At 40.5% G+C, this 20,356-nt stretch overlaps 1 protein-coding gene across 1 annotated transcript in view; it reads right to left on the bottom strand.

The window, feature by feature from the left end:
* The window catches only part of ipo8 (importin 8), a 67,841-nt gene that overhangs the window by 17,303 nt on the left and 30,182 nt on the right, over positions 1 to 20,356 (bottom strand). The window contains exons 10-22 of the mRNA XM_022749598.1: positions 19,545 to 19,644; positions 19,108 to 19,184; positions 15,515 to 15,631; positions 15,332 to 15,421; positions 13,519 to 13,684; positions 11,914 to 12,074; positions 11,673 to 11,798; positions 11,519 to 11,585; positions 10,295 to 10,420; positions 9,693 to 9,790; positions 9,493 to 9,588; positions 8,558 to 8,778; positions 1,354 to 1,559 (exon numbers count right to left, since the gene is read on the bottom strand). Of these exons, the coding sequence (XP_022605319.1) occupies positions 1,354 to 1,559; positions 8,558 to 8,778; positions 9,493 to 9,588; positions 9,693 to 9,790; positions 10,295 to 10,420; positions 11,519 to 11,585; positions 11,673 to 11,798; positions 11,914 to 12,074; positions 13,519 to 13,684; positions 15,332 to 15,421; positions 15,515 to 15,631; positions 19,108 to 19,184; positions 19,545 to 19,644 (1,651 nt within the window). The remainder of the gene's footprint in view (positions 1 to 1,353; positions 1,560 to 8,557; positions 8,779 to 9,492; positions 9,589 to 9,692; positions 9,791 to 10,294; positions 10,421 to 11,518; positions 11,586 to 11,672; positions 11,799 to 11,913; positions 12,075 to 13,518; positions 13,685 to 15,331; positions 15,422 to 15,514; positions 15,632 to 19,107; positions 19,185 to 19,544; positions 19,645 to 20,356) is intronic.

Below are 20,356 nucleotides of genomic sequence, written 5' to 3'. Positions count from 1 at the left end.
CGCAAACGGTCGCGGAGGATTGACGCTCTACAGACAACGTGAAATTTGGAATACGCTCCCATGGGCTTATGAGGGTTAAAACAAACAAATATGACAAACAAAGTGTGCACTGCAGGGCATTATTCCCAAACAAAAAATAGTCCAGTCCTAACTGGTAATCTGTGTTTTACAGTTAGATATAAAGTCTCTCCAAAATAAAGCTCTGCTTCATGTGCTCGAGCATGGCCGTAGTACTCCTGTGATAAAACATCTCTAATTTGCAGAGCACTATGTTGTTCGGCCCCTGCTTAAAATAATCCCACACTTCAGATAATCGTGGGCAAGGTTTTTTCGCACTGTTAGTCTTGCGTCTCTCCTCCCTCTGCCTGGTGCACACCTGGGTGCAATCAGCACTCAGAGAGAGGGAAGGGATAAGAGAGGCAGAGAATGCAGATACAAGGGAAGGCACACACACATGGACAGCTGTACCTGTGGTGAGGGTTCTTTGTGCTCTTTTTCTCCCCAAGCAGGGTTCTCTCCTCCATGCACATTTAGGTTCTGTGGGGTTTTGTTACTTATTATTATTATTACTTATTATATACTTATTGTGTTAATTTGGGCTTGAGATCACCGGTAGTTATGTTATTCGACGGCCCACTGCGTGGTTGGCCCATTGTCTTCCCTTCTTTTGTTTAGTTTGGCCAGAGTCTCCAGTCCTTTTTGTTTCCCTTGGTTTTTGTTTGCAACCTTGAATATTTTTGGAGTTAACTCAATATGTTGCAGCCTCTTACCCCTTTTTGAGCCTTAGTTTTGGAGGCTGTAACACTCCTTGTTTGAAGTCCATGCTCTGACTAGGCGCAGCTATCTTACTTCCTCCTTGCAACGGGTCGACGCACGTTACATAAATCGGCATATTTACATAATTGATTACGTCGATGCGTCACCACAGCCCCAGTTTTGAGTGGAGACATTTGTCAGCTTTTCTATTTAGAACACACCTTTCTAAAAATTAAATCGATGCATTTTAAATCCCAGGCCGCAGGAGAAACCCTCAGCCATCACCGTAGAAGTAATTTCATTTACCAGTCTGCCCCACAAGCAGTGGACAGCAGTCTTTTATGTGAGAAAGTAAATGTGCTGCAGCTAATTTGAGCTTGGGGCTGAATCAAGATTCAAGCAGTGGAAGATCAGACATTGGCAAAGGAATTGGAAAGAAATTGTCACAAAGCCAATTTCTTTCCTTCTTACTGCATTTTTTTAGTCCATTCATTCTGCCTCGTCTTCTACACCTCCGCCTTCAACTCTCCACAAATTTACTCCAGTCAGCTTTATTCCTTCCTCTCCTCCATTTTCTCTTTCCTGATCTTTTCTCACCATTCTGGTCTTCATCCTGAGGCCCTGCGCGGGCCAGCAGGTCTGGCTTGTTGATGAGACGGGAGGCATAGAGGTGTTTGAGGCCCAGGAAAAGGAGCAGGATGGAGGGGATGATCTGGGTGGCAATTCCCTCAAGGACTGCCGGTCGGCTGGGCAGCTCCATCAGCACGCTCAGGCCGATAATACACATCTTGCGGTCATGGAGCCTGAAGAGAGAAGGAAGACAGAGGCTGGGAATTATGGTAAATGACAGTATCGCATCCTAAAAGACTTTTTTACAGAATCCACAATACACTAAGAATTTTTATAATGAGAGTTGACAGAAGCTCATTGACAACAACAAAAAAAGAGAGAGAGGCTTAAATGTTGTGAACATCTGTCAGTGATGCTGTGTTACAGAGATGGTAGACTATGTGGTCTCAAATGCAGTACAGCAAAACAACATACTGCGTAAGTTAAGAGAAACAGAGGAAAAGACATGTTAAAAACATTAAATGAATTTCAAGTTCTCTTTTTGCACAAAACATATCAATTCAAGCACTTTCAATGACCCATGTCAATTTATGTCCATTTTCAAAACTTTACCCCTCAAATACAAAAATTTTGAAGGATTTCGATGATCCATGGAAACCCTGTTTCAAGGTCATTTGAACTATTTCTTTATTGACCCCGCCTGCACTTCTGTGCAACATCCCCAACTCCAGCTAAGCTAAGCTAACCACATCCTGACTCCAGCTCTGTACTTAACACAGAGACACTGGGCCTCATTCACCAACCATTCTTAAGAAGAAATTTCTTCATAAAACCCACTTACGCACTTTTTACGAAGATCCTGACATTCACTAATTTCTACGCACACTCAAGAGTACTCATTTGAGTGCTGACATGTTTGAGCAAAATAAGTGGTTATTGCGTTTTCTTCGCAATATAATATTAAATTACTTAATTTACAAAAACATTTTTGTCATGTTTAATTTTTTTTTTTTAAATAACTTTTGTTATTTAAAAAAGCATTATGGTCTTTTAAAATAAATGAATGCTACATTACCACTTAACCCCTCGTTTGCGGCTCACTTCCTGCAGCAGTACCTCCACTTCAGAACTACTGAAGTTCCTTTTGCGTTTTGATTCCGGTGCTCCGTCTTTAGATTTTCGTTTTGGCATTTTCTCAGTTTTCCCTTACGGTATCTCTTTGTAACTTCTGTCTGTGTCTGCACACGATCCTTCAGTCTCATGCCCTTTTAAGGGCATTTTCAGGCATTTACCTATGCTAATTAGGGCCAACTGGCACACACTTTCAATTTACGAGGAGATTGGCATTCATCAATCTAAGAACACAGGTGCGCATAATTCTGCAGTTTAAGAACACGTTCATGAATCTGACGTAGAGCTTTCTTAAGGGCTTTCTTAAGAACAACTTAAAAAGGAATTTAAGAAAATACTTAAGATATTGGTGAATGAGGCCCACTGATCTGAATCTGCCCATGGGTGGACCCATTCATGAGACAGAGACTCGAGTCTTCTGTGTTCTTCATACACTTCACTGATAAATTACATCCTGAACTGACCAGATAAAAGTCACATGGGTCAGTTTCACCTCTCTGTCCATATACACATGATTGTACATTTTCTACCTCTGGGCTTCTCTCTCTCCTCTCTTCCTTTCTCTTTCTCCGTTTGTGGCGAGGTTCAATAATGTTGTTACCATTGAATTTATTTCAATTCCTGGTAGCGAACGAGCTTCCAAACCATGTCCAGACCCAGTCGTGAGGGAGGTTGCCTTAGGCATGCTGGATCCCCGAGGCAAATTTGACCCACTGTTTGGTCTGAATGGGATCTGAACCTACAGATAAACAATGACTGCTAAGCTTTTACAACAGCTGACAAAAGTGATCATTCATCAATTTCCAAAAAATCTTATCTTATTTCATTGTTGGAGAGACAATACGAACTCCACATAGGAAAATCCAGCCCCATGTAGGACATTCTTGTTTTTAGGCAACAGCCACAATAATCCATCAAGAAAAAGAAGAGAGGAATCAGCACATCCAAATACTTCCCATAGAATCAAGGGAGAAAAATGTTGGATCTTATTTTGTCCAGATTGGTCTCAGACAAGAGTGTACAGACAGGAGATGTACACAATGTACAGACAGTAGATGTACAGAAAGTACAGACAGTAGATGTATAGGAAGTACAGAAAGCAGATGTAGAGAGAATACAGACAGCAGAAGTACACAATGTACAGACAATAGATCTACACAGTGTACAGACAGTAGATGTACAAAGAGTACAGACAGTAGATGTAGAGAGAGTGCAGACAGTAGATGTGCAGTTTAGGGACTCAGTACATTCAAGGTGGTGGAGACCACGTTTTTTCTGTTCTAGAAAGAACTCACTTCCCCACACTTCCTCACTGTTCACACCTGGGGACTAGCCTCCCCCAGGGACCTCACTGACCAGTCAGTGTTGGACGGTGTATGACATGTGACACCACATGGGTGTCACCAAACAAAACCAGATCCCCTTCTTTGTTCTTTCTCTTCTCTCTTTGGCTTTCTCAGGAGGAGCAGCTCCTCTTCCCTCTCAGCTCTTTGAGGAGCAACAAGGCCCCCAATGCCAGGTCAGCACAAGGCTACCTGGAACAACAGATTTTCCTGCAGGCCTGCTCACAGCAGACTGCAACACTCTCCCTCACTCTGCTTTTCAACACAGAGTGAACAAGTTAACTTTGGCAGCAGGGGCTATGACACAAAGTCTGACAGCTGATTTTCCAAGCAACAGGAGCCACAGCAGAGATAGCGTGGAACAGCTCACTCTGTGAGAAGAACAAAGGAGAAAACAGCAGCCTCCTCCACAACGCAGAAGCCACACAGCCAGACAGGACTTCACTCCACCACTAAGCCACCCAAATAACTTGACTCTTCAACCACACTGGAAAGGACCTCTATTTTTTGTTTCAAGGACTAGGTAACATTAACTGACTAAGCCTAACCTCACCTAACACAGCACAGATAAGCAGCAGGACCCTTAACCTTTGTTAATGTGCATGCAGGTTAATGTTTTGCTGTTGTAATGTTTGCTTAGGCTGTGGTTTGTTACACAGTTATTTACAAACTTTAAAGGATTCCAGCACTTCTGTTCAACATCTCCAGCTGTGGCGCTGTCAGTGAGCACAGGTTTGGTAAAGGTCTCTGAACAGGTGTAATGGAACCAAACCAGATGACCTCACTATGATGACAAGACTTTGAGAAGTGTTAACACACAGGTAGTTGTGATACATTTCTGCTTGCGTACAGATTAAACCGGTCAGATAAGTTAGCTCTCTGCTAGCTATACACAATAGGCACTGATCAGAATCTGCCGCTGGGTGGACCTATTCATGAGACAGAGACTTGAGTCTGTAGTACATCTCAGTTCTAGGGCCTGTGTAGCGGACACTGGTGGACGCCAGTGACCGGACAAGATTTATGGTAAGGACAATGGGGTGCTCTGGATTATATGGAGAGCCTCCCATGTCCACTTTCCCATCATCAAACTATCACCTGGACAGAAAACAGGGAGGAAATGAGTTCCTCTCACCATTAAACTAGCTTTTAAGATATCATCGGAATTCATGGCTAGTTCATGGAACTCATCCCAAATCAACACTCCTGCAACAAATGGGAGACCAACACAACACTCCCCACAGACTGACACTGAGTTCATGTTGCATCCCTGAGATTCACCTGGGACTGATAGGTGGGTGCCACCTCTTATCAAGTAACATGAAAAGGAAAATTTTGCCCTGTTAAGGTGCGAAACCATCAGGATTCACACTCTTGACTCATTTCTCTCTCACAAGAGAAAACAATACTATCACCTTTAACACCCTTTCATACCCAAAGGGGGGTCTCATGAGGAACCACAGGCCCCTGCCATAAACCATCCTACATTCCAAGCTGGACTGATAACCATTATTCTACATTTGTAAAGCATGATTAAAATGTCATTGAACTGAACACACCCCGAGGATAAAACAGCTGGATCCTCCAGTGCACGCGCCTCTCGTCTCTTACATTCTTGTCGCTCATTTGTGCACTAGCTCACATTTGTTTCTAGTCTAAACTTTACTTTGTTACTTTGGTTTTTGTCTTTATTACTTAAGCAAGCCAAGCCTTCCAAATTGAATCACACACAGGTGTGTATAAGGAATGTTGTTGTTTTCCTTTTTGACAAATTCAGCTTTTGTCTAGAAGATTTTGAAGGTTTTGTGTCGTTTGGCCAACACCAATTATCTGGCAAAGTAAATTAAATACTAGCGCTTATTCCGCCGTCAACCTCCGGCCCTCCGGCTACACGCCTTACCAGGACCGGCTGACCAGATCTCGAGAGTGCCTACGGAAGAAAGTCTGCTGGCAGACTGCGCCGACGCTGACCCACCGAGACATCGGCAGAGCCCGTCACCCCTGGTAACGGTCGTCATCTCTGAGAGAACCCACTTGGAGCGTGGCATCCCCGTCGCCTGGCAACCTAACTCCTAGGCTCCAGCCAAGATCTCAACAGCGCGCCGCAACTCAAAGTAGGCAACTCCATCCTTTGCTCCAAACTGGGTTGATGTCGGAATAATACTAGTTCCGACCTTATAATTTCCTTCCATTAAGAATAAATACTATACACATAGTCAAATTCATTCTCTTCCCCCATCGCCCAAGATTACTGCTAGATTTCACTGGTAGAAATAGGGATCGTTAGTCATAGATTCATGTTCATTATCATTGTGCATTGTACTCCTCCTGTGTTTAGTTAGTCAATAAATATTATCAACGTGACCCAGTCGTTGCCCTGTGTTTCTTTGAAGTGAAGATCGGAGATCACTGTAATCGAGAAATCACAACTTTGGATGTGAGATTGATCAAAAAAATTTATCCATACTTTTAATCAAATTGTCCTCCCTGAGGACTGGTGCCCCTTTCTTTAACGAAAGCAAATTTTAAATTGTGGTATTCACGCTACACCTGCATGCAGCTAACCTTCTCCCTCTACCCTGGTACCTTTCAGACAAGATGAGCTAGACTAACAAAGAAACTCACACCTTCCCTCCCCCTCACCGTCTACTGCCATCTTGTGTAGTCTGCTTTATTCAGGCGATGTGGTCACAATGACCATTTTGAATCGGCCATCTTGCCTTTGTCTGTATCCCCACAGAGATACCCCCCCCCCCACACACACACACACACACACACACCCACACACACGCACACACAGTATATACTTTAGACATTGTATGTTTTTACTTAAATTATAACTACTGGTGTGTTTAATGTTGCACAAATATGAGTATTGCCAACCACTACTCAGTAGAACTTTAGTCCTTCATCTTTGACTTCAACTAACCCTAACTGTTGATATGGTAATTTGGTTATAGTTATTAAGTTAATTGTTAATCATCATAATCAAGTTCCAGATTAACAGTAATAATTTGGGACTGAACCAATACTGACTATTTAGCCTATGTTTCTGGCTGGTGCCCCAGATGACTTTAATTCATTTTAAAGTTATTATTTAAAATTAATATGTTTCATATTAATATTTCTTAATTTATGATAGCCAATAAACTGATAAACAACCAAAAGCCCAACATATGTGCAAAGCACAGACCCAACAACAGAGAATACAAATAGCAGATATACACAGTGTACAGATAGTAGATGTACAAAAAGTACAGACAGTAGATGTACACAGTGTACAGACAGTAGATTTATAGAGAGTAAAGACAGTAGATGTAGAGAGGGTACAGACAGTAGTTGTAGAGAGAGTATAGACAGTAAATGTACATAGAGACAGTACATGTACAGAGAGTAGAGACAGTAGGTGTACATAGAGTACAGACAGTAGATGTAAAGAGAGTGGAGACAGTATATGTAGAGAGAGTATAGACAGTAGATGTACAGAGTACAGAAAATAGATATACATAGAGTACAGATAGTAGATGTAGATAGAGTATAGACAGTAGATGTACAGAGAGTACAGACTGTAGATGTACACAGTGTAAAGACAGTGGATGTACAGAGAGTACAGACAGTAAATGTAAAGAGTATAGACCAGGGGTCTGCAACCTTTACTATTAAAAGAGCCATTTTTGGCCCCTCTCCCACAAATAAAAATCATCTGAAGCCGCAAAACCTATTTGACCCTTAAAATGAAGATAACACAGCGTTACTGTTTTATATATTGTTATACTACATATAAAATAACTACAGTTTATTTCATTTATGAAATTATAGAACTACAAAAAAACTGATGACATTTTATTGCTGTTTTTACCTGTTATAACAAAAGAAAACACCAAACTCTTATGAATAGGAGAAAAAAACACTGGCATCTGTATGCCTACTTTTAAATAAAGCACAGAACTATGCAGGCCTATATGAGTCTTTCTCTTATTTGTGGAGGCTTAAAAAAAAAACATATCTTTTTTTGGATCTATCCATGGTTTGCTTCCCAGGGGTCTGAAACTCAAGATTAGCCACCTATCGGCGGCAGGAAGAGGCGGTAGGCTGTAAACGTTGCTATGGAAACGTTGTAAGATGTGACGTATATTTTAGTCGACGAAATATTATCAGTATCACCTCTATCTCCAAAATATGAGGTGTTCTCTTTAAAAGAAAAAATAAAAATAAAATAAAAAATAGCAGTTATTTATTTTCATATTATTTTATTTTTTTCAAAGCTACAGGGAGCCACTGCAGAAGGGCGGAAGAGCCGCATACGGCTCCAGAGCTGCGGATTGCCAACCCCGGGTATAGATAGTAGATGTACATAGAGTACAGAGAATAGACATAGAGAGAGTACAGACAGTAGATGAAAAGAGTAGAGACAGTAGATATAGAGAGGGCCAGTATATGTACAGAGAGTACAGACAGTAGATGTAGAGAAAGTATAGCCAATCTCCCTCTGAGCTTTAAGTCAGAATCAGATCTTACTGATTTATGAAGCTTTTAAAGTACATTAACTGCGTCCTCCACTATGTGTGTTGATAAGAGGGAAAAACTACAGTATCCAACTTCTTGTTGTTTTTACAACACCAGCAGCTACTGTCTGTTTTGCCTCACATCTCTCCCTCTGTGTCCTCAGTACCTCAACTTCTCGGGTTTCACAGTAAAAACCCTAAACATCTGATTATCTAACCGGAACAGTTAAAAACATCATGGGGACTCCTCACCCAAGGAAGAACTCTGTGTCATTTATCCACTGGTTGATGAAGTGGGCAGTAATGGGCTGCGGGTTGTGTGGAAAGTGCATGTTGTCCAGAGTGTGGATGAGCAGGACTGGGTTGTAGTACAGAGCAGCGATGGCCACCTGCAGACACATGGTTCTCAGCTCGCTGGACTTCACCCCCCTCATCAAACGCTCCAGCACTGCCTCCACAAACAGAGGTATGCACTGCAGCAAGGAAACACAGAGAAATCTGCTGTTAATCCTTTATTTCACTTATGTAGAAAAGTTTACCTTCCTGTTCTATATCTGCTTTGTTATAGTTCACACTGTGCAGTCAAAATATTTTGAGTCAGTCATATCCAACAGACTCAAATTCATGTATTGTCACACAGTCAGATTAGAGATTTAACAATCTGATTCCAGTCACTGCAGCTTTAGTTTAATTAGAAAGGATTTGTGATGAAATGTTTCATTTTCATATCATTTAAGAACACATGAAAATAAAAACTTAATGGAATGAGTAAAGAGTCTTTGTCAGGCGAGGCTTCCCAACTGCTAGCTATTAGACATCAACATCCTCTTGCTGATAGCACATACTATAATATTTTAAGTCATTTTTGAGAATGGAACAAGATATGCTCTTGTTCTCACAGTGTTTGTACATTGTGTTGCATATTTACTCAATAGTTTTTTCTTCAGCCCTAATAATAAAAAGCAGTTTCAAGACGATCCAGAGCCAGTGCTCAGGATTTAAAAATAATAATAATAATAAATTAATAATAATAATAGCATTTCAAGAAGTAATGAATCTGAATGAAAACATCTGGAACATGATGGGTGGTGTCATCAGACAGAAAAGAACTGTTGTGCTAAATGTATGATAGATGATTCAAAGTGAGTGTCAGTCACTCTGGAGACTGATCCAGGGCTGTGTCTGACCTGGTCAATGCCTCTGCCTCTGCACTGCAGGATGATGACCTCCAACAGTTTGGCAGCATGACACTCTGCGTCCTCACCTGCATCTATGGTCAGCACCTACCACAGGTCAAAGGTCAGGAAACAGTCGACCAGTCAAGGCTCAGCAGCAATGCTAAAGAAACTTTGTTCAGATTTTGTGCAAGTATGAGCAGCAGTCTGACCTTTTTGCACATGCTGTAGATGACCTCTAGGTGCTTTGGGTTGGACAAGAGCATGTCTGTATCCACTGTAACGTAGTTGTGCAGAAGAGGCATCATATCTGTAACACAAACACATATTGCTAACATTTTTCTGGGTCAGTGTATCAACATGCAAGCAGTAACATTTCCTGTAGAGCTACAGAAACAAAACTGAAACATCATTTAGAAAAACAATGGTGCTTAAGTTGTTTTTTGGTGAGCAGTAAGTTCAGTGTCTCAGTATGAGTTACAATTCCCTGTGTATCATTGTCACTCATGAATACAGCTTTAATTCTATCAAGATCATCAGATATCTGTAAAAACTAGGAGCTGATTAGATTTTATAACTACAGCTGTTAAAGATGGAGGGTACCTCAGTTCCATAAACACAAAGGTCCCTACTGCAGTGTTAATAAATAGGACTCATTATCACACTTTTAGTAACTAGTTCGGACATTTTGGCCTGACTTTACAAATACAAAGTGACATAAGTATCCAAACCAGAAGAGCCAGTATTTGGCATCAGTGATTATGACACTGACTCAGATTCTGTGTACAATATCAGAACTTGGTGTGTGAGGTACCTGTGAAGTAATCGAAGCAGTCGTGCTGGAAGACCTCGTACAGGACGCCCAGCAGCTGCCACATCTGGGGGGAGATGGTCTGACAGGTAAGGCCGAACGCTAGCGACAGGATCTCCTCATAAAATTCTGCAGAGAGGATGAAAAAGGATTGTTAGATAAATTCTGTATGACTCCACCTAGAGTCGGATACAGTTACAGGAAAAAGAAAGGGGACAGAAATATGACAGTTACTGAGATGAATAAGGGATGAACTTAATACTGATTCCAATGCGAAGTACAGATCCAGAACCTTTTTCTTTCCCCAATTCACAGTTTGTAACCATCAGTGTATAAACTGTTTGGGATCATTCCTCTATGTGTAAGGAAACATAAGCACATAACTGTACATCACTTGTTAACTAAAAGCAGAGGCTATGAGTTACTAATCATTTAGTGATACTGGCTCTCTGTAAAAACAAAATGGGAGCTCTGTGTGTGAGACAGAATAATCAGTGATAGAATGATAACAACCAGCCCACGCTGATAAACAAGGCAACATTATACACAAGGGGTTGCTATGGTGCACAAAATTCAGTCTTCATCCCTGCTAACACCCAGTCTTCTGAATGCAGTTAACATCAGCACTGATACCTATCCTCATTTAAAACACATAACATACACACAAAACACAGCTGGAGTCATGAATCATGTCTGCACCACTTCACATGAAAAATCTTGACACAAGACTGTCACAGACCACATCTACTGTTGAAAATATGACCTTGACCTCTGTCGTTTAATTTGGATTATTATGACCTTCTCCTGCTGCTTTATCAGGCTCTTCCGTGAGCACAGCTATCTACTGTGGCAGCAGGTCTGACTCTCTGGAAACTTAAATAAATAGAAATAAAAGTCCACAGAAACACAGCAGGTTGATAAGCTAACCTGCCGTCTGTCACATGACCATTGCTTTGCACTCAGTAGCAGTCCCTAGAGAGTCTCCTCTATGTCAGTAGGTATTTTATCTTACTACCAGTGAGTAGTAACCAAACCATCGACAGCTGTGTGGCAAGGAGCAAATTAATTCATGAAGCAAACCTGTGATTAAACAATTACCAGTTCCACATTTTCAAGATGAAGTGCAAGGAGCAAACTGTTAATACCTCAGGGATCTGAAGGAGAGTGCGTGTGTGTGTGTGTTCATGTAAAAGCACTGGAGAGCCTGCACACACACACCTGCCATACCTATGATGGGCTTCTGCAAGACCAGGCCGATCACCTGCAAACAGATCCCCTCCAGCTGCTGCGTGATCTGAAACAAATATGAACACTGTGAAAGATTTTTGTTATTTTCTGAAGTGTGTGCGTGTGTGTGTGTGTGTGTGTGTGAATGAGAGACCTCCTTATGGTCCTCCATGACAGTGAGGATGGTGTCGATGGTGCTCAGGATGCCAAGAGCCATGACAGTCTTGTCCTCGTTCTCCTCATACTCCTCACTCTGCAGGACCCTGGTGAAGATATCCGCCTGTCACACACACACTCAGATGTTACACACGCTTCAGAACAGCATTACATCACATCTTCTGCACTAAAGGCCTTGTCACCCATGAAAACATAAGAAATTTGTCTTGTTTTCCTACCAGGTTCTGCGTCATGTCCACAGCGATGGCAGCCACCTCGTGGTTGTACTCACAGATCATCTTCTGAATGACATTGGTCAAATCATCATTCTCCGTCTCTTTCACCACATGCAGCAGCTCCTGCATGACTGGCCGGATGTATGGCCTGATGTACAGCTTGGCTACACGAACATCAACACAAGGCACGTGTGTAAAATTCTCTATCACAATACACGTAAAATATATACAGATAAAAAAACTAAGGCTGACTGATCGATTAATTGTGATGCCCCTCAACTACATAAGGGATGTAGACATATCTGTGAGGGATGTCATCTCCCTGTGTAGTACTCTCACTTTGATGAAACTATTGATTCACTTTATAACAAAGATCACTCAGACTCTCCTGTGCCACTACAGTTCCAAACTTCTGATGAGGACAATTCAGACAAGGAATCATCAGTGACCTTGTGTTGAAAACAGCAAACACCACCTGTCTGACAGGAAAGGCTTTCACAGTTTACAAGGCTGAGATATTACAAACAAAGGAATGCCATGTATATGTGCTTCTCTCAATGTGGCCCAACATCCAAATTACAGTAAGTTTGTCGACTTGACTGAAAACTTTGAATATGAAACACAACAGGTATTTTGGGTGTCTTGAAAGGCACTGCGTGTATATATAATATACAGTATATATACGTACATACAGTGCATATATACACACACATACTTACATATACTGTGTATAGTAAGTATAAGTAGAATTGTGATGGTGAGAAAAATGGCATCAGAACTATGTGAAAGTGACTACTAACGAAATGTAACTGAGACTGATCCTTAGTTATGGGGCTAGAAAAGCGAAAGTAACATTTTGACATTGAAAATAAATTTTGACATTAAAAACAAAACTTGAACTGGAAAAAACTGTATTGGCACTGAAATAAATATTGGCACTGAAAAATAAATAAATAGCATGCAAAAAACTACAATCTTACAATATTTATATTATTTAATTTTTATATTTTTGGTATCATGATGTATATTAATGTCAATCTCCAGATTTTTTCTTCATGTCTGTCACGTATGTAGCTATTTTTTTTTTTAGGTCTCAGGTCTGAGTGTAAGTTAATCAAGCGCTCCTTGCGCTTTCCCTCAAGCCCCCCCACTCTACTAAAACGGTGACAGAAAGTTGAAACTGAAAACCAGTGACACTGAAAAATTGTTACATACAAGACAGACATGACGAAAAAGATCCGAAGATCAACATTGAAAAACATAACACAAAAATATCAACATTAAATAAGATAATATTGTAAGGTTGTAGTTTTTTAATGCTGGTGTTTTCAGTGGACCCTTTTTCAGTGCCAATATTCACATCAGTGCCAATACAACTTTTTCCAATACAACTTTTCATTGCCATTGTTTCCTTTTCCAGTTCAGGTCTTGTCTTCAATGCCAAATTTTTTTTTCAATGTCAAAATGTTACTGGTAGCCCAGATGTTTACATATGTATTTAATACACTTTATTTTGCTACTGAGAATCCTCCTCTAGTATCAGCCGATTGAAGTGTTTGATATATCAACTTCCAAACACTAAAGTAACATCCTTATTTGTCCACAGACCTTGTTCCTGGTTGCTGACCAGCGTCTGCAGAGCTATGGAGGCCTCCACCTTGACGGGCATCTCTTTGTCCTCGATTAGATCCTGTTTGACCAACTCGACAGCGTTCCTCAGCACCAGCTCATCATGGAAACGCAGTGGACTGAAGCAGTGGAGCACCCAGCATGACTGCCCAACACAGCAGAGAGCAGCAGGTCAATATACAGCAGACAAACACATCTCCACAGTGTTCCTAGACCTCTGAAACCACCACCACCACAGTGTCCACTGCTGCTGCACCAGATGTGTCAGACGGGACTGACTCACATGGACTGAATGGAACGCCCAACTGGACTGCAGGGAGGAGAGCTAAAGGGACAGTAATTAAATAACTTTATCTTGTGACCAAAATTAAACAAATGAGGGTGCTGAAAATGTTAACACACATTTGACCAAGCAGTGCACCAAGGACTCATGGCAGCACTTCAGAGCCCACTGAGGTGGACAACAAGACCATGTGTCTGCTGCTCTCTGACAATCAGAATATAATTTCTCCAGCAGCACTGTGGTGCCATCTGCTGACATTACTGAAGCAGTAGCTAATGTCACGTATAACTGACAAGTGTAATTTGCCTGTGTATGGAAATTACCTGGCTCAGATTCACGACTCTTTACTCTTCCTGCAGTAGTTCTTTCTCTAGTGAACACACATCTAACAGTCCCTTATTCTCATGTCTAACTTATTTTCTATAAAGCTTTAATATCTTTCCAAACATCTTCATTCAAAAAAGCTCATAAAACAACAAAATATAAAACAATTAGAAAAAGGAAACATTTCCTGAAGATAATGTAAATGTGCCAACACAATATCTAAAAGGACCAGTGTGTAGTTAGTGGCATCTAGTGGTGATGTCGCAGATTGCTACAGGTGAATACCCTTACCTTTCCAAGAGTTATGTGAACCTAAAGGTAACATAAAACACGGTGTGTGTGGCTGTAAAGCCAATGTCTGGTTTGTCCATCCTGGACTACTGTAGAAGCATGGTCCAAGGAAGAGGACCCACTCCTTCTGCAGATATGAAAGGCTCAATGTAAACTAAACACAGGTGTTGATACACTAATGAAAACATAATTCTGAACATTATAATCCATCTCTGCCAATAGACCCCCTAAATCCTACACACTGGTCCTTTCAAATATCTGGTAGCCTCTTGTTTAGAGCGCAGTACACAAAGCTGCAAGATCCAGGGTTCAATTCCTGTCCAGAGAACCATTGTTACATGTCAAACCCCTCAGTCCAAAACAATATCAATTGTTTGAATGTGAGATATTACATTGGAGATGAAGTGACAGCACTTAAATGAGTTGAAGTGTCAGCTATGAGTATGAGATTACACCACCTGAGATGTCAGTCGATGACTAATCCATTAAAAGCAGGTGAATGTCCACAGAAAGAAGTTTGACTGTCAGCTGAGGTGTAACAGGATCTTGAAATCACAAGATCTTGAAATAAATGACATGAATCACTTACAATTAGAATGAAAAAAATAATAATTTGTTACAGTTATTAAATCAAATTCAGAGCTGAAATTCACTAACTTACTGTGGGTAATTCAGAAGTCAGACCTCTGTAGTGTTTTAATATTACATTTATATCCACTTCACAGTATGTCAGCAACCAAAGGATTCAATGTCCAATACGAGACAATACCTACAGTATGAACAGATACTCTGACCTACACAACATATAGACGAAACATATAGAGCCTTTTCTCAATGACATACTCTACAACAGAACAATTAACCCTGTGAAGAAGGGCTGGGGGGTTCACTCACTCTGGCTCGCAGGTAACCCATAGGAGAGTTGAGCAAAGGGAAGACATAGTTCTGCAGCATCAGCTCCATCTGCTCTCTGTACATTCTCTTCTGCAGAATTACACAGAGAACAGATGTGTTTAAAACACATGAGGGCAGGGAGAGGGCCCAGTAACACAGAGGTGTATGTGTGGATGTATGTACCCTCAGTAGAAGCTCAGCCAGAGCACCAATACAGTGCAGTGCTCCGTCCTTCCTGCGGGGGTCAGCAGAGGGGTCCATCAGCATCTGGTGGCAGAACTCCATCATCTGAGGAAGAACCTGCCAAGAGAAGAGCACAGAGATAACATGTAGAAAAGGCTAATGCAGGAAAAATATGGCTCATTGTACAGGTGTATCTGAGTGACTCACCTGAATGACTTCAAAATTTACATAAATACATTTCCAAGTCCTCATAAACAAAGTTTCAATGTTGATGTGATTACACATATATACTGAACTGATACATCTGGTAAAATAAAGATGTTCTTTAATTTGAGTTTTAATATAAATAAATGATAATATAAATATCATTATTATCACCCTATAACATGTTTTACCCCTCCCTCCCCATTTTCAAATGGAACGTGATAACTCTTTTACTACCATAACATTTTAACTGACATACTTTGTTCTTTTATCTGAGAACATTTTTACAGTGATTTACTTCTACCGATGTCTTTTCACTAATAGTAGTGGCACCGTTCACGTGTTGATGTGCTAACCTGCTGATATCAGTGTGGTGTCCCATGTCAGTTTCTGTTATTGGTAGAGTATATTGCTGCTCTGTCTGTGTAAGGTTGTATTTGTTTTGCATGTTGGTAACTTTGGTTTAAGGATGTTAAGATATACAATGTAAGCAGCTGAAGTTCTGTTATTCAGTGAGAGACTTGGTGTATCCTACATAAGATCTGTCCTTCGTGCACGAATAAACCAGCCAAATTGAAGTGTTAACTTGTTGGTCTGATTGGTACACTTTTCCATCTCTCGGGCCCAAGAAATAATCTTTTCAGTTGGCGTCACAAAACAGCGGCGGAGTCAGCAAACAGGTGAGCAAAATTTTATTTCTTTATTGACTTATGAAGTTTTTCTCATTGTTGCACTCTCTGTGAAGAATTAGATGTGATTTAAGGAAAAGATGCACAAAGAAGTATTTTATGAATTACAATTGGATTATGGAAACTAAATTGAATGAAATTTAATGAGTTACTAATGGGGAGCATTGTTGCATTTGCACCCAAACCAACCATTGAATGAAATTTAATGAGTTACTAATGGGGAGCATTGTTGCATTTGTACCCAAACCAACCAATGAATGTTGGCCAACATAAATTAGGTTTACAAGTACGTTAAACAAAAAAGATAGAAGAAATATAAAATAAATAAAGTAAGGTCGTGTCAAGATTCGTCCGCCAAAATAGGGAACGTGAGACATACAGCCAACAATAGGTGGTGTATGTCAAGATTCGTTTGCCAGCAATAACTTGAGATACACATAAGTTTTAGGTTGTGTGTCGAGACCGCTCGCTAAAATAGGGAACATGAGATGCACAGGCAACAATAGGTGGTGTATGTCAAGATTCGTTTGCCAGCAATAACGTGAGATACACATAAGCTTTAGGTGGCGTGTCAAGACCATTCACTAAAATAGGGAACGTGAGATGTACAGGCAACAATAGGTGGTGTATGTCAAGATTCCTTTGCCAGCCATAACGTGAGATACACATAAGCTTTAGGTGGTATATCAAGACCGCTCACTAAAATAGGGGACGTGAGACCAAGCCAAAATATATTTAAAAATGAAATGCGAAAAGCGTGCGTCAAGAATTTTGAAAAAAGGGTTGACCATGAGACCTGCAGCTTATTAAAAGACAAGGTAAGAATCTCCTTTCATCTTAAAGTGAGCATTGTCAGATCATATGACGGTGTAAGTCTCGAGCAACCGTATGCTTTGGGTGTACATGCAATGAACCAAATTAATTATTTATTATCAGACCATCTGACAGACCTTCAATTTGTGCATTTATAGGCCTATGTATATATTGCTGTAAATTTGCTTATTTTGATACATATGCATGCAAAGTAGATCATGGGTCAACAGACTAGTAAACCATTGTGCCAAAATATGATACTTAAAAGAAAATCTGAACATGATTTACCACGAAAGGAAAGGAAAATTGTTTTGGAATTATTAAAAACTGACTCACATTTAAAAAATGTAGCGAACAAGCCAGCTGACGAAATGGCTCCACGCGAATGGATTCAGAACAGAATTGCCTTATATTATGTTGAACCGTTTTAGACTAGTTTGGATAATTGGACGGATGGCAGATATCCGTTCCAGGGAAGTTTTTAGAAAGATAAGATAGATCTGGTCCGGAAATATTTAATTGATAATGAAGATATAGTATATCAAAATTGGGATCTAACTTTTATGAGAGAAGTTTTTAATGCTTGGAAATGGTTGAGTACTCAATGGTCTCAATTCAACTGAATGGTAAAAATTATTCATAAAAAGCTTAATATTTCAAGTTAATTTAAGGTGTAACAAACAGCACAAAACTGTACAAAATATACAACATGTAAAAAACAGGTTAGTTGAAAGCCAAATGGCCTAAATTGGTTGAAAATTTAAAAAAAACTAAGAAAGAAGAAATGTACAATCAAAACTTGTAATGTCATACCTGAAGGAGATTACTGACACAATGCTAAAATAGTTGAAAAAGCAGGTCATATTAACTGATGAACAGTGCTTTGAAAAGTTAGATGCCAAGAACTGCGCGCATGTATCTCTTTATGTGCGTGTCTGTTTGTGATTGTTTGTGTGCCTTTTATCTGTCTGAGTGCCTCTCTGGTTGTCTGTATTTATGTGTCAGTTAGAATGACAAATTGAAATTAACTGCTGAATGCTTCCTGATTACAACTGGACTGAAACATATTTCCAGTGAAAACAGTTTAGAAGTGTGTAAATTTTTTTCTGTATTTAGTGTTGGAGGAGTCTGTAGCTGGATTTTGATAGAAATGTCAGTAAAGTGGTTGATAAACACCACACATATCAGAGGAGTCTCTAATCAGGTAATTTGACTAAGCTGTGTATCCCCTCCCTGCACTCAGAGGTTGCCATGGTGACAATGCTGTTTTACTGGGTGCCCACCTGTCTTTCTCTTTGAAAAAGGTAGCACCTGGAAAACACTGGTTAAAGGTAATCCACCAATCATATTTACACAGGAAACAGAGCAACAAAATCATTTGAAGTCATATTTATAGAGTCCACCTTCAGGTCTGTTTTGGTCTCATTACCTCCTGAGTGAAATCTAGCTCACCAGCTGGTCCCCATCATTAACTTTGTTTGCTGTTTGCTGCTGTGTTAATCTTAGAGAGCATTCAGTGGGTTTATCAGTAAACACAGCTTCCTGTTGGAAGCAGAGGTTGATAGAGAGTCAGCTCAGCAGAAGTGAGAGGAAATGCAGAGCTGGTGAAAAATCTCTGTGGCTTCATCATAACAGCCTTTCATATTAATTTGATGGTAGCAACAGAAATGATCAGTGTCAGCTTAAAACAAAACATGGCACAAGAACCATTAAAAGTGACGGAGATGTGAAAAAAAAGCACTGAGTTAAATCTTTGCACCAGTGGCCAGTGACCCACATTCTTCAGACAAATGTAGTGGAGAGAAGTAAAAGTGTCATAAAATGGATACACTGCCTACAGACTGTGTCTTAAGTACTGCAGTTGAGAGAATGTGCTCTGTTCCTCACCTCCTTCCTTTTGCGGGAAGCTTTACACAGGAGGCTCTGAGCAGCTGTGGCTGGGAGGGCGTGGTCGTCATAGAGGTCTACGACAGAGATAAACACACACTGAGTGGGATCACACTACATGTTCAAAAACATAGTGGACTTCCTTCCTCCACCAATATAGTGGCAATAATGGAGCTGAGGGGTCACTACTACAGAGTGTACATCAGGAACTAAAGCCTATTCACTTTCTGTGAGTTTTCCTGTTCTCTAACAATTTACAGTAGATGACTGTCTCTATTATCATGGAGATGAAATACAGTCACAAGACACAAGTCACAAGACACTACAAAGACTCTGGAGCAGATATAATGTTGGCCGAGAAACATGGGTTGGATTAATGAAGTCAGGTCAGTTTAAAGGTACAGCATATTATTACAGCAGGGACTTTGAATACTCACTAAACTTCATGCGGATGTACTCATAGGGGTCTTCCTGCCACAGCTTCTCATCCTCGTCTTTGTAACACATGAGGGGGAAGATGACCTCTTGACATATGGTCTGTAAGAGAGGAAGTGGCTTCAAAACAACAGTAACAGTGAGAGGAAGGTAACAGCCCTGAATGAGGTGAAAGACCTGATGATGGAGTTAACAGCCCTGATGGAGGTAACAGACCTCATGAAGGTAACAGGCCTGATGATGGAGGTAACAGGCCTGATGATGGAGGTAACAGCTGTAATCGAGGTAACGGGCCTGATGAGAAGGTAACAGCCCTGATGGAGAAACTTTTACATCCACCTTTCAGTGAATGAGAATACAGGTCTCATCAGGTCTGGTTTAGTGGTTACCTTTCTGGGTTTGGGCTTAGGTGGGAATCTTATGCATATGTGTGTCCACCACGTGGTCGCTGGTTTAGAGAATAAATAGATCAGTGGTTGGCAAGTGGTTCACTAACAATAACATCTGACCTGCAAGATTATTCTGATAATCAGAACAGTCCCGCATTTAGATATAATTAGGGATCGGTACCGAAACTGGTATTAAATGGGCCCCGTGGCTAAATTTTTAAAGACCGTAGAATCGTTAAGCTCTGGTGTTATTGGCTCTGCTCTCAGTACTGGAGAAATGAAGAAAATAGATTTCCTGTTTGTTATTGTAACATAAAAGTTCTCTCACACATTTTGGGGTGGTGCTGGTGAAACTGCTGCACAGTAAAAATACTGCCAAAAAGTCCCGTGGTAAATCATTGTGTATTACAATAGTTTTACATTTT

The sequence above is a fragment of the Seriola dumerili genome, unplaced genomic scaffold, assembly GCF_002260705.1.
Source record: "Seriola dumerili isolate Sdu_G_001 unplaced genomic scaffold, Sdu_1.0 BDQW01000138.1, whole genome shotgun sequence".
NCBI lineage: Eukaryota > Metazoa > Chordata > Actinopteri > Carangiformes > Carangidae > Seriola > Seriola dumerili.
The sequence above is the reverse complement of the archived record's forward strand: the minus strand, read 5'-3'. Positions and strand labels throughout refer to the sequence as shown.